At 37.6% G+C, this 14,911-nt stretch overlaps 1 protein-coding gene across 4 annotated transcripts in view; it reads left to right on the top strand.

Moving 5' to 3' along the window:
* Positions 1-14,911, top strand: part of CRYBG3 (crystallin beta-gamma domain containing 3) — a 106,926-nt gene that overhangs the window by 47,364 nt on the left and 44,651 nt on the right. For 3 of the 4 annotated variants that reach the window (XR_011529242.1, XM_070582899.1, XM_070582900.1), the window contains 5 exons: positions 2,349-2,485; positions 4,779-4,893; positions 6,060-6,095; positions 8,301-8,434; positions 11,347-11,473. Coding sequence is in view for 3 of the 4 variants with exons in the window: in XM_070582899.1 (XP_070439000.1) it covers positions 2,349-2,485; positions 4,779-4,893; positions 6,060-6,095; positions 8,301-8,434; positions 11,347-11,473 (549 nt within the window). In the remaining variant the exon portion in view is untranslated. Of the gene's footprint in view, positions 1-2,348; positions 2,486-4,778; positions 4,894-5,809; positions 5,950-6,059; positions 6,096-8,300; positions 8,435-11,346; positions 11,474-14,911 lie in introns of those variants that run through there. The other variant, XM_070582901.1, reaches the window with a different exon arrangement.

Raw genomic sequence — 14,911 nt, 5'->3', positions numbered from 1 at the left:
AGCTTGAGGAGAACTTGGGCCTTTTGTGAGATAGTTGAGAACATGTGTTCTTGTTTTTGTTTATTTTCCATTTTTTAACCATTGTTATGCTTTTGGTGTTAGGCGGTTTCCTTCTGTGTTGAGGTTGACTCAAAGCCCACCACCCAAACATTGTTGTATAACACAATGCAGAGGAAGCTTGTTCGTGTGAGACACTTGGTAATGTGTGCTGGGACTATGCCTCAGATCCCTGGGGGGACGTTAATATGGCAGCATTTTAAATAATGTTACTAGAACTCTATTATGAATAGCAAACAAAAGAGCCTTGAAGATTGACAGGTGACTGTTCTGGTTGTTTCTGGCTACTTTTGAAATGAAACTTTAGAAGGAAATGTACTTTTATACTTTAAAGAATATGTTAGATTATGTTTTTTACTGTATTACATTATAGAACTAACTTTCTGAAAATAAGATGTATCAATTTACTTGCTTATATATATTAATAAGAATGATTAATAATTATTACTAAGAGACCTCAGTTTGGAGAAAGGTTAAAAAATCAGAAAATTGCAGCTTTAAAATTGTAAAACTGGGGGCCAGCCCAGTGGCATAGTGGTTAAGCTCATGCACTCCACTTTGGTGGCCCAGGGTTCACCGGTTTAGATCCTGAGTGCAGACCTCTGCACCACTTATCAAGCCATGCTAGGGCAGGTGTCCCACATATAAAATAGAGGAAGATGGTCACAGATGTTAGCTCAGGGCCAATCTTCCTCATCAAACAGAGGAGGATTCGGGGCCACCTGGTAGTGCAGTGGTTAAGTGTGCATGTTGCGCTTCAGCAGTCTGAGGTTTGCTGGTTTGGATCTCGGGTGTGGACATGGCAACACTTGTCGAGCCATGCTGTGGTGGGCGTCCCACATATAAAGTAGAGGAAGATGGGCATGGATGTTAGCTCAGGGCCAGTCTTCCTCAGCAAAAAGAGAAGGATTGGTGGCAGATGTTAGCTCAGGCTAATCTTCCTAAAAAAAAAAAGTTCATAAAAAACAAAGAGGAGGATTGGAGGCAGATGCTAGCTCAGGGCTAATCTTCCTCCAAAAAAAAATTGTAAAATTGATTATAATTTTAAAAATACAATTGTTCTGTCTAGTAAATGTCACCTCTGATTGTTATTGCATTTACCTGTTTCATTAAAACGTAATCATTTGAATTTCACAATGCCCTAGATGAGAATTATGCTGCTGAAACTTGAGTTGCATAATTCAACATTCGTGATGACTAGGGTAGATTGTGTGTTCAGGTAGAAACACATCTGAAATTTCAGAGAAGGAAGAAATAACAGTAGTTTTGATTCTCTAAGAAAAGATGAGGTCTTCTTTGAGATGGGATTCAACTATTAAAAGATTTTCATAAATAAGAATACAGAGAATTATCTCTTTAGTAGCAATGGGGGAGACATTTACAAAGCTTAGAGAGGCCAGAAGGGGGAGTGGAGATGACTGAAGAGCTGTGGGCGTTAGTGTAGATCGATAGGTTGATGCAATGTTGTAGACAGACAAACAGAAGTGTATGTTTGACGTGCTTGGGTCTTGAGCCAAGGAACGTCACGAGGAAAGTGGTGTTCTAACAAGCCCAGCTGTATGAAGAGTAACCAGTACTTGACTGGTGGTTGTGACTGGACCCATAATTGAAGTCTTGGCCTTGACAAAGTGCCTTGACAGTAGGAATAGATAAGAAGAGATATACACAAGTGAAATTTTAAAGGAAGCTTTGACAGGACATGGTGACAGTGGATGTGTGATGGAGTGTAGGGTCAGGTTTCCTGATGCCTTTCTTCTTCCAACCAACCTGCACTAAAGAAAATAAATAGAATCTCACAAGTAGGAAAACAGATTTCCTTTACCCTCACTTCTAATTCCTACTTCTTTTGTCAGTGTAAATTAGATAACACACTGAGGGAGTAGCCTCTCTGTTATTTATTTTTTATGTCCCCCCTGAGATCACCTTTTATTTAAGTCCCTTCCTCCCTGTGGCTTTGTTATGCTTCTAAGAAGGAAGGCTTACAGGCTTCTGGCACTCAAATAGTTTGGTAACTCTGAACATTGCTTAATGGAACAAGACTTGTAAAAACAAAGCAGAAAGAATTGGGGTAATACTTTTTCAATAAGTACTATTTATAATTTTTATATTACCAATGTAACTCCTTAGAAAAATTTATTTTTAAAAACAGAAAGGAAAAACAGTATTTCCTTCATGTTGTTTTGTGGAGAAATTCAACTGAACAATGAGAATCATTGTAGCTGCGTGTCTGGGTGCTGAGAAAACTGACTGTGTGTGTCTCGTGATGATTTTAAAGCCAAATTTTTTTTCAGGATTGCAGCATTCCCGAGATAGAACTTTGCCCACAGTCTGATCCAGCATGTTGTCCTGTCTACCTACAGCGAGCTGTCCCCAATTTGGAAGAGCTGAACATCCCCAAATCTGTGTCCTTCACTGTGAAGTCAGGAGTGTATGTATCAACTTCTCTTTATTACAGTGATTGATGGCCACTAAAGTTCACTTTTTGTTTCATATTTCAATAGGTGACATACATGTTTATGAAGTTTTAGTTAATTTCATTTATACTCCTGGATACCCAAGAAAGACGATTGCAGGGATTAAAACAGATTCTGTCATTCTTTGGATCCAATTAAGTCTTTGATGTATGACTCATCAGAGCAGATATAGATTCTCAGACGTGGTTCTTTTTTTTTTTTTTTTTATTGAGTTATTGATAGGTTACAATCTTGTGAAATTTCAATTGTACGTTAATGCTTATCAGTCATGTTGTAGGTGCACCGCTTCACCCTTTGTGCCCACCCCCCACCCCACCTTTCCCCTGGTATCCACTAAACTGTTTTTGGTCCATAGTTTTAAATTCCTCATATGAGTGGAGTCATACACAGATTATCTTTCTCTCGCTTGCTTATTTCACTTAACATAATTCTCTCAAGGTCCATCCATGTTATTGCAAATGGAATGATTTTGTTCTGTTTTGCAGCTGAGTAGTATTCCATTGTATATATGTACCACATCTTCTTTATCCATTCGTCTGTTGATGGGCACTTAGGTTGCTTCCATGTCTTGGCTATTGTAAACAGTGCTGCAATAAACATTGGGGTGCACAGGACTTTTGGGATTGTTGACTTCAGGCTCTTTGGATAAATACCCAGTAGTGGGATGGCTGGATCGCATGGTAGTTCTATTTTTAGTTTTTTGAGGAATCTCCGTACTGTTTTCCATAGTGGCTGCACCAGTTTGCATTCCCACCAGCAGTGTATGAGGGTTCCTTTTTCTCCGCAACCTCTCCAACACTTGTTGCTATTAGTTTTAGATATTTTTGTCATTCTAATGGGTGTAAGGTGATATCTTAGTGTAGTTTTGATTTGCATTTCCCTGATGATCAGCGATGATGAGCATCTTTTCATGTGCCTATTGGCCATCTGTATATCTTCTTTGGAGAAATGTCTGTTCATGTCTCCAGCCCATTTTTTGATTGGGTTGTTTGATGTTTTGTGGTTGAGTTGCGAGAGTTCTTTATATATTAAGGATATTAAGCCTTTGTCAGATATATGACTTGCAAATATTTTTTCCCAGTTAGTGGGTTGTTTTTTTGTTTCAATCCTGTTTTCATTTGCCTTGAAGAAGCTCTTTAATCTGATGAAGTCCCATTTGTTTATTCTTTCTATTGTTCCCCTTCTCTGAGAAGGCATGGTGTCCGAAAAGATCCTTTTAATACTGATTCAGACGTGGTTCTTGATAGATGCATCCATCGTCATTTTGTCCACCAAATTTTGGCACTGAGAAATAAAAACACGTCCCTGGCCTAAGATTTTGGAGCCAGAACTATTTCTCGAGTGTCTCAGTGCTCGTACATATTGAGGCCCCCACAGGGCCCCCACACGGTACTTTTTTGTTTATTACTCCTCTATTCCTGCAAGGCAGGTGGAGCTACTCTCAGGTCATAAATGAGGAAATTAACTGGTTTGTCCAAGGCTAGCAGTTGGTATGCATGAATTTGATACTAAGCCTTTCTGATTCCAAAGGTGTCTTCATGACTATGGTCTGAGTTGAGCCTTAATCCAGTCCCAGACTGGCTCTAATCACAGATTCTGTGATGCCTGGTTCAACCTGCATCTCTCTTCTCTCCTTGCGTTTTCATCTGCTCTGATGATGGTTGTGTAGAATTTTTAAAAACATCTTTCTTCATCTCCCCCAACCATAGGTTAGAACTCTTGGGCAGACCCATTGACCGTATCCATGAGAAATGTCTGTCATTATCAAGTTTAGCTGGAAGCTAGCTGGATCTTTCAGGAATCTTATTTCAGATAGTGTTCCTGAGGCAGCCAATAGAACTGATATTGATTCTAAACATAAAAGTCGAAGATGTAAAATGCCTGGTGGAATCCCTACATCTGACTGCCCCAGTTTAAAAAAGAATGGGAGTCATAAAAGGTATTGCTATTGCAATTATACTCTGCTTGAATTTAAGGTATCACACCTTTTAAATATTGGAATATTGGAAATTCTAAGGAAAGTAATACCTAGTGCTTGGAAAATATGTAATAGACTTACTACAGGATAGAAAGTATTAGAATGTCAGTACTTACTAACTTGTTAACTCACTAGCATGTGCTGTCTGGCTAGTGTGTTTTGCTAGCGTGATTCTGTGATGGAGGGTTGTTGTTTTTACTTTTAGTTCTTATAGAATCAGACCCAGGTATTCTTATTATACTGTAACCAACCATTCATTTCTTGTTTAGTTGGCTTGCCTACCCAGATATTAATTTTAAGGGGCAAGCTACAGTTTTGGAGGAAGACTGCGGACTCTTTGAGATTTCTGCAGCAGAAATGAAATCGTTGCATCCACTTCAAATGGTGAGCAAATTTAAAAGAAGCATTTTCCCAAGGCCCCATGAATCCAAAATTAAATAGCCATGATGATTGCTCATGTATCTCAATCTTGAGAAATGCGTATGTATACTACTGAGTCTGCAAACTATTTATACATTGTTTTTCTATTTCTTTATATTGTAGAGAATATCTGTGTGAGAACGTTTTAGTGTTTTTTAGAAGACAAATGTCTGAATTTACTTTGTGCTGAGTTTATGACAATATGTGCAGTTTCCTCATAAGTGCAGTTCTGTTAAAATTTTGAATATTTCATAAACTTCTGACTTTGTTTTTTTGATGTTTATTAGAAAATTACTTGTAAATTATACTCTTCCATTGCAGTAATGATTGATAAACTCAGCATTAATAATAAGTGGGGAGTTCTGTCAGTGCTCTTTCTTAAAGATAATAAGTGCCTGCAGTATTTATTTTTGTTGCAAACATTTTTCTTTGAGGGGTAAACTGTTCAATTAAATGTTAGCTATGATAAACCATTTTGGGTTGTTCTGTGCTTTAAAAACAAAATGAAAACCAGGACAGACTAAGAAATTTTAAGAAATATCACAATGTGGAGTAGCATTTATAAACAGGGAAATTATAGAATTCGGGTTTTTGTGGGGAGAGGGTCACTGTTTATGCTCTGCAATTTGTGGTCACAGACATGAAGTGTGATGAAAGTGTTGACAGAACTTGGAAGAGGAAGTACTCTCTCTAACTTAGAAAGCAGAAGCAATTGTAGAAAAGAAATTTAGTATTAAGTGGCTTAGAAATCTACTTTGCCAAATCAGATTTTTAATCTTCTAGCAACTCTACTCTTCTTTTTGGGATACCTGGCCGTGGGATTAAATCTTTAATTGGTCACATTTGCTTAAGGACTAAAGCTCAGTTTCCTTCCTTGTAGTGGTTGTAATCTGGGAAATATCTTTTTAAGATTTCTTGCCCCATCTACATTGATGTAGAGCATCCTGACTTGATTGTGACCACTGCAGAGTTCTATAATTAAAATTTAAAATTTACCGCAACTTAAACTTGACTGGTATGTAATCTTCACTAATTAGATTTTTATATAACCTGCATACATCACTTAGTTACTTTTGAACACTTTAAATATTTACATATCTAATATTAAAATTTCTTGTCATCATCTTAAGGGTGGACTGAAAGTGGAAATGCCTATGAACTTGAAGGTAAGTCTCGAACAGACTTTTTTAGCAGACTAAATTGTGTGAGTATTAATCTAAGTATTTCCAACTGTTAAAATGGAAAAAAAAAAAACCCCTAAATATATGTTAATAACCCCTAGGTAATGGATGTTGTGTGGTAGGAAGTGACTGCACAAAATGATTGTGGAGGCCCACGCTGTGGATTGGGAGGGAGGTCAGGATGCAAAGATGGGGGTCTGGACTGACAACCCAGCCACGTTTGATGAGCATCTAATATGGGGTGGAAAGGTGATAGGTTGGGTTTTTGTACTGGAGTGTTTGAGGTGGCAGCCAGACATTCAGGTGGAGATATCTAACAGGCATTTGGGAGTGATGCTCAGGAAAGAGATCAAGGATGATGAGAAAGGGGTGTAGATAGCTCCTTTTAGGTAGATGCTAGTCTGTAAGTATGAGTATCTGAAGGGAACAGTAGAGGCAGTAAAAACTGGGGTGGTAGTGGTGCCGGGATTAAGCACATTTGGGGAAAGAAAAGAAGAGATGGAATTATAAAATGTTTGTAAAGAGAGAGAGGAAGAAAAGCAGTGCAGTGATCAAAGAAGCAAATAGGCCTCTGTTTAGTTAGGCATAGCACCTCCAGAGATGTGGAAACAGGGATTCAGCCATCCTTTTCTCCTCCAAAACAAGACACAACTCTTCCAACCCTCCCATTTCTGGGCTTCCTAATTTGTAGAACTGACTACCATTCTCCCAATCACATAGATGGAGTCTTCTAAAACTTAGCATCTGAATGTGTCTAATAGATCTTGGCTATATGAGGGGATCATACATATCTGAGCTTAAAAAAATTGCTTATGCCTGGGTTCCACTCTCAGAAATACTTTGTTCTGGGGTGTGATGAAAATTTTTCAAAGCTCCCCAGGTGATTCTAACATGTAGCCAAGGTTTTGAATCAGCAATCTAATAGCTGCAGAATTAGCTGTGACTCTCGCTGAGTAACTCCTGTCTACATCTCCTCATCTGCTGAGTCAGAAGTTCAGGTGCAGCAGGCTGGGTCTTGGACATTCGCAGTCTGACAGGTTGTAGAGGTGTATGAATGAAATGCCTATCATAGAGTCACAATTTTCAAGTTGTTAGATGTTAGTTTGTGGCTTACTCATTGAAGAGTTATTGCTTCTTAGTCTGAGTGTATTCAGCATCTGTAGTATGTACTAAACCCAAATAAAACTTTATGTCAAATACAGCACCCTGTGAAAATTTACTGTGTAGAAAACAGCAGGAGCAGTACTACGTATTTTTTTTCCATCTGTATAATGTTAGAGTTTTTGGAAACAAGGAAGCTATAGCCTGCTGGTTTAGTGTGTTTAAGCATGGGGTCTTATTCACCAAGGTCATAGGTAGCCAGGTGGACACAAATTATGCCATTAGTCACAAAGAGGACCAGGTGATGGTGTGGGTAGATTGGCACTGTCACCACTGTTATCACTTGCATGTACTAAGAGCAGCTCATCTTCAGGAAGTAACAAGCAGCAGAGTGGTATAAGAGAAATAGTTGTACTGACCCAAATGTGAAGTAAATGAAATGCTAGAAATTTGTTTCCCACTACGATTACTATCCCCACAATTTGAATCGAATATGGAATACAAATGCTATTAAGTTTCCAGTCATTTCTTATTCTTAGGAAGTTTTGTATTTAAATTCAGGAATTTGCATGTCTATTTCTTCTCAGTGAACAGTAATGACTACAGAAGCAGTTAGTGTTATAAGAAAAAATAGCATATGTTTTCTCAAATCAATAGATAATTTATCTTTATGACCTGGAACCTCAAGAGAGTTTTTGTTTCTTATATGGAAAATTCAAAAAATGTAAGGCCAGTCTGTATTGAATTCTAAACAGAGGAATGAACTTAGAAAGATGATTCAAGAACCAGTTATAAGGCAGTTTACCCTATGAGATGTTCCTACAGTTTGGGTAATCTGAATAGTGTAATCATACTTGGGTATATTAATAGGAGTGAAATTTACTATCAATTAAGATATTTTACCTTTAAGATAATAAAGACTCATATATTCCTTGTGAATATCAGAAAAAGTACTATATTGTAAGTGTATATCAATAAAAAAATGGACAATGGTCCCTATTCATGTTGTGGTCTTTAACGTCACTTAAGACAATATATATCTATTCTAAAATATGAGCATGTTAAGTAATTTCCTTTCATGTTTTTCAGGTTATTATTTTTGAAAAACCTCACTTTCATGGACAAGCCAAAGAGTTTAGTGAACATATAGATTCTGTCCCTAATTTTTTAAAAGATGATGGGGATTTTCATGGAATTGGATCAATTCGTGTCATTGGTGGAGTGTGAGTTTTATATTTTCAATATTTGATTTAGTAGTCTGTTTTTGAAGATCACAAAAAAATGTGCTAAGCAGCACAAAAACAACCTGCCTTAATCTAAAAACATATATCCCTTCTGTAATGTGGGAAATAAAAAATGTTAGTTACTGACAGCTTTCTGTGAACTCTTGTTGGTAGTAGAGATTTGGGGATAGATGAAATGTAGAAAATGGTTTCTGAAACTTCAACAGCTAGTATTTCTGAATGCAATGTAGAAGAATTGCAAGATAAAATTATTTTTTCACAGATTGTGAACATCAGTGAAGCCCCAGGTTTTATCCTCTTCTGTTGATCTTAGTTGAATTTCGATGCCAAGGACATTGGCCATGAGCCCTCCCTCATTAAAGAAGTAGCCTGAGTCTGTGTTTCTAAAGTCAACAATTTTTGATATTGGTTACCCCTGGGCCCTGAACTGCTTTTGAGGAAGCTCCCTAAGAACCCCTAAGTATAACTCAGTGTAACCGTCATCACTACTATCCCAGTCTCAGTCAGCGGTTACTAGAGCTAGAACCTGCCTTGTGTTTGTATCCCAGTGGGTAAAATCATGGAGAAGCTTTCCTCATGGCTTATTGCCATTGTGAACCTGGTCCTAGAATCCCTCCAGAAACATCTGTCAGTCTCTCTGTTGATACATTGGTTTGTTTGGAATGTTGGTTCATTTTAATGTAAGCATTGTTATCTCTTGTTATTTGTGGTAATATCACATAACTTGTTCATGCTATTGTAGCAAAAGATGCTACTAAAATATTTTATTCACAGAAATTAAATGACCTAAGGTCACTCAAGGGTTTACATTTAGGAACAGACTTCACAATTTCTATCCATACATCAAGTGATGGCAATACCAGCCAAATTGGAAATATAACAGACTTTGCAGTATGTTAGCTGTGTAGGCCATATTCATAATTGGTATGACATATTGGTATTATTTAATTTCTTATTCTTGAGTTTTAAAAATGTAATAGGGGCTTGGAGAACAAATATGTTTTGGATAAACAAATTCTTACTGTGTTGTGTTTATTTGCAGTGTTCTCTGATCTGTAAACACACATGCTTCTTGTTAATCCTGCTATAAAATGTTTTTGTCTTTTCTTCCCTGTGGGCTCTGAATGTTTTTCCCATTAACTAGACTGTGATTTGCATTGTTATTTTCTAAGTTTTTTTTGCAATTATTTTATAAAAATCTCAAAAAAAATATGTGGTTTGTAGTACAACATACACACTTTCATTTTTCTATATGGCAACTGCAGGAGAAAAATGGTGTCACTATTTAGAGCTGAACAGCTGACTTCATTATTTTTTCACTATTCTGCCATTTTCCACTTTTGTTAGATGTTTAACTTTATCTGTAGGTAGTACAGACTCTTCCTCATCTCTGTTGTCTTGAGGAATCTGTGGAAAGTGCGGTTGATGGTTCTTAATTTTTGTTGGATGACATCTATTTTTAAATCAGATGGATATATAAATTGAATCTTAATAAAAACAATCTATTGAGAAAAACTGGGCAGAAGATTTTAGAACCATCATTATATAGTAGTTTACTAATTTCTCCTTTAATATTAAGATCTTCTATACATTTTATTCTTTTTCCCATTCAGGTAATAAAAACATGCTCTGACTAGCTATATTTATATAAAAGAACGCTTAGGATTTGAAAGGTTTCTTGTGAAATTTATTTTCACATAATAGTTGAAGAGTAAAATAATGTTAGTTTCTTTACATATGACAAATATTCTACAATGCATAAAATATGTTTATTCCCACTTGTGGACTCCTCCCCCCCTTCCTTCCTGTATGCACACCTACACACAGAAATCAAGGAGGGATGCATGATTACTGTGTGGCTTCTGTTATTTTGGACCCTATGAAAACAGTGCTTTGGAATAATTTTTATATCTTCACAACTATCATGGGGTGGAGAAAGGAAAGACAGTAGTAGTCAGCCCTACAAGGCTTCATTTCGTCAAGTTCTGGTATTCAGAAGTCTCCAACCCAGGAACTCAGAGTAGTCATCCTTGGAATCTGCCTCGTTGGAGAGGTCCCTCTCTGACTACACAGTGCAACTGAAGGCAGATGTAAGCAGGTTCACATGTATTAGAACCATCTCTTCTCACATTGCATTAGATACTGTAGATTACTCTACAAAAAAAATAAGTTCCATGGCAGAACTTCGGTGTCCTATACTGATAGTTTTAGATGAGAAGTCAAGAAACCAGTGTCTCTGGAAAGTACTCTGCCACAGTGCTTCCTGTTTCCATTATCACTACTGATAAAATGTTGGGAGCACCATTTCCCACCTGTAAATATTTACAGAAGTCTTTGTATACACGTAGGCCACCAGGGCTAATACCAGCCCGGTTGCGTGCCCCAGTTCCTCTTTGCTAAACCACTTGTACTCTGTTTTAGATCTGAAGCCTGGTGAGAGGTCCCTTTGATTAAACCCTGAATAAATGTTTAATATAGTGATCATTCTGTGTTTTCAGAAGGGTTTAATCAGTAAAACAAGAATGATTATCTTTGGATTTCAGTGTGGGTTTGTAACTTTTCTCATTGGCTATTTGTGCTTTCCCTTTTTTCTTACTTGGCAAACTATTCTCCACATTGATATGTGATATCAGGTCATGCCATTTAACGAGTGTTGCTCTGTTGCAATTCTACAACAGTTAACCTTTTGTTGGGAAAAGCCTCCAAACTATAAAAATTATTGAGGCATGAAGCATACACCATTTGTCTGTCTTTGTAAATGGTAACAAAACAAATGTGGTGCTTTTAAAAATACAGTGATGTGCAACCAGGTGCTTTGTCATGATTTTCTCTCTTGCTTTCTTGACTACGGTTTTATTAATGGCTCGATTGGGTGTCCTCTGTATTTTTAGGTGGGTTGCCTATGAAAAAGAACATTTTAAAGGCCAGCAGTTCTTGCTTGAAGAAGGAGATTTCGAAGACAGTAATGCCTGTGGAGCATTAAGTGGTCCCATCCTGTCTTTCCGGTATTTACAAGCTGTAAGTTAGCTTCCTTATTCTTAATTTTCTATCTGTCTTATGTTTCCATGAAAACTGGACATGACCTCTGACTGAACATGAGGTTATAACATGTTTCTGAAACCTGAGAGCATTAAACTGAACTGCTTATATGACTTGCCAGTTTTTCTTAACTGTCATGATTATTGTAGAATACCGATGTTTACTCTTCATCCGTTGATTCCATAATCATTTTCTGAGCACCTGCTTTGTTAGATGTATTGTGCTGGGTGCTGGAGAAACAGTGGCAGGGACTCAGTCCCTGCATTTTCAGAGCAGGCAGTTTGCTAGTGAAGACAGCACTTACGTAAATGTTTGATATTGTTTGACTGTAGTTGGATTGAGCACAAAGTACTCATGGTACCCAGAGAAAGGTCAATTACTCCCACTTGGAAGTAGAGACAGCTGAGCTGAGGTTTCAAGTTCAAGAGTTCGCCAAGTGGAGAAATTCCAGGACAGGCTCAAGGGGAAAGATAGGTGCTGTTTTAGCAAGAGATGAACATATAAGAAGGCAAGGCTGTGAGCCAGTGTTTCTCAGCTGGTGTGACTTTACCCCCGGGGGGCTTTGGCAGTGTCAGGAGACGTTTTGGATTGTCCTTATTTGATGGGGGGAGTGCTACTGACATCTAGTGGGTAGGGGCCAGGGATGCTGCTTCACTCCTGCAATGCACAGGACAGCCCCGACAACAGAGTCATCAGGCCCAAAATGTTAATAGTGCTGAGGTTGAGAAACCCTCACATCAGTGAAATTGGTGTGTTTGGGAAATGCAGGTAAGTCAGGATATTAGGGAGAACTTTGGGAGGATGAGTCCAGGACCAGACAATGAAGGGCCTTATATGCCGTGTTGAGAAATTCAGGTTCTTTTTCTTGACTTGACTATGAGACACTGATGGATTTTAGGCCTAGTGAGCATGATTAGATTAGCAGTTTAGAAAGATCTTTTTGGTGACTATATCAAGAAAAGGCAAGGGTGAAGGAGGTTGTCTGGAGGCAAGGGGTCCAGAATGTTACAGGACTCTAGGTTGAAGCTGATGAAGGCAGAGAGAAGAGGAGAGAGATATTAGAGAGTTCTATAGGCTATCAGGACTTATCAAATGTTGCTCATTTTTCTGATGAGCTCTGGAGACTTTTTAATGTGTTCAGAGGGGATGTATTCTTATCATTCAGGAGTTAACCACTGCAATCTCTTTCCAAAATAATCTTTACCCAAATAAACTCTAAACTATCTGGCAAGGCCTCTGAAGCCCTCTGTGAAGGAAGTGATAACAAAGTGAAGGGTAATTATTGGGTCCACGTGTACTCTGGATGAGCACAGGGGTGGTGTGGGTTGCCCCTTTAGGGTTCTGTCTGTGGGCCAGCAACCCCTCACCCCATCAGTTAGGAGGAGCTGGAATAGGAGAAGCAGCACAGGGAACAAGGGAGCATTTTTTATTCTAGAAGGATCCTTGTCAGTAAGAAAGTGAGTTGGAAACCATTTCTACCTGAAAGAAATATAGGACAGTCCACTGAAGATTGGGCACTGAGTTTGCTTGAGCAATGGATAGATAATTTTTGAGATAATTAGTCCACAAAAACAAGGGCCGTGGGTTTTCTCTACCTGCCACTCTTGACCACTAAAAGGCAAGCAAGCTAAAAGAAGACAGAGCCTTCATCTTTTTAATTTTAGGTAGGTGTGACCACCCACACTGAGGAAATTATGGGTCATGATTCAAATCATCTTCCATCTACTAGTGAATAATTTTTAATTTTTTCTCTCCTCTTTTAAAAAAGAGAATTGAAGTATTGCCAATCCTAGAAATGTTATCATTGAATGTGATTGTATCTTCCAAAGTTGACTGTGACTGAAACAAGCAAACAAACGAAAAACAAAACTCCAAGTCACTAGTTGAAATCTCCAAAAAGTAGAAAATATGAAAAGATGTAAATCCTGTCACTGGATAACTAAATAATTAAGAGATATTTGATATAGATAGTCTATGGTAATATACATTGGAAAAATTGGCATAAATGGGCATGTTAATACTGCTGCACACAGAAGTTTTGGGCACTTACAAAAATGATGACAGTTTTTATATAAATAAGTAAAAATGCCCTTCAAAGAAAATCTTCTGTTCTCTTTAAATTAGATTTTTTAAAAATTAAAAGATTGGTCGTTAGCTCCTGGTTAAAGATGTTATCATAATCCTCATTATAATAATCCTAACATTTGTCAAGTACTTATAATGGCTTTGCGTGCATGCTTACACTTAATCTTCACAGAGCCGATGAGATAGACTCATGATTCCCATCTCATAGATACAGACACTGAGCATCTCAGAGGGTATCGTGGAGCTGGGATTTGAGGACAAGTCTGTCCTACTCTAGAGTCCACGTTGTATTGTCTGTTTCCCTCTGTTACGGAATGCTTAGACTAAAAGAGCACCTTGCCAGTGGAAAACTGGATTGTATTCACCCAGAGGCTGCTTAGCATTTCATTTGTAGCTATAAAGCTATGGTCACATTGCAAAACAATACATGTATATAGTGAATAATTCTTGACATGACTTTCAGACAACTTATTTATAATTTAAATTTATGTTCACTAAAATATTTTCAGATGAAATATACTAAAAATATCTATACACATTTAGACAATTTAGAATTATATATATGCATATGTTATAAGAATGCTTAAACTTATCAAGTTATACTTAAAAATTTTATACGGCATAGCATGTAATTGAGGAGAAGTTCTCTTTTTTTAAAACCGCTTTATTGAGGTATGATTGACATGTAAAAAGCTTACATATTTAAGGTATATACTCAATGAATTTGGGGATAAGTAGAGGCCTGTGAACCCATCACCACCACCAAGGCCGTAGACAAATCCATCTCCTCCCAGAGTTTCTTCTAGTCCCTTTTATTGTTGTTATTAATTTTTTGTGATAAGAGTGCAACATAAGATCTACCCTCCTTGAAAATTGTAAGTCTATGGAAAAGTGTCATTAGACGTAAGATTTAAAGCTCTTGTGGTTGTCACAGCCTCCGTGAGTTAATGTGTCTTCCCCATCTAAACTTTCAGACATCTCTAACCTGGAAAGAGTGAAGAGCTACATTTAAGATCTAAGATCTAATATAAAATAAACAAAAGGACAGATAGAAAACTGCACTTTCTAATGTCCTCGCTCCTGTAGGTGGAACACTCTGAATCTACTAAGGTCAAATCCTGGACATATCTCTTAGGGATAATGTGATCTGTGTCATGGAGTGCTTTGGAGCAGACAACCAGAAATGTGTTCCTAATTCCAAATGAGTCAGGCAGATATATTGACTTGGAGTTGATTATTTTTTTAAAAGGAGGCCAGAAGGAATATAGCAGTATTAGACTCCAGGGATTAAAGAAAGAATTTTTGTTCTTTGGCTTCCTTGATCAAACTTTC

Source organism: Equus przewalskii, chromosome 18 (genome assembly GCF_037783145.1).
Source record: "Equus przewalskii isolate Varuska chromosome 18, EquPr2, whole genome shotgun sequence".
Taxonomy (NCBI): Eukaryota; Metazoa; Chordata; class Mammalia; order Perissodactyla; family Equidae; genus Equus; species Equus przewalskii.
Note: the sequence above shows the minus strand (reverse complement) of the source record. Positions and strands in the feature narration are given on the sequence as shown.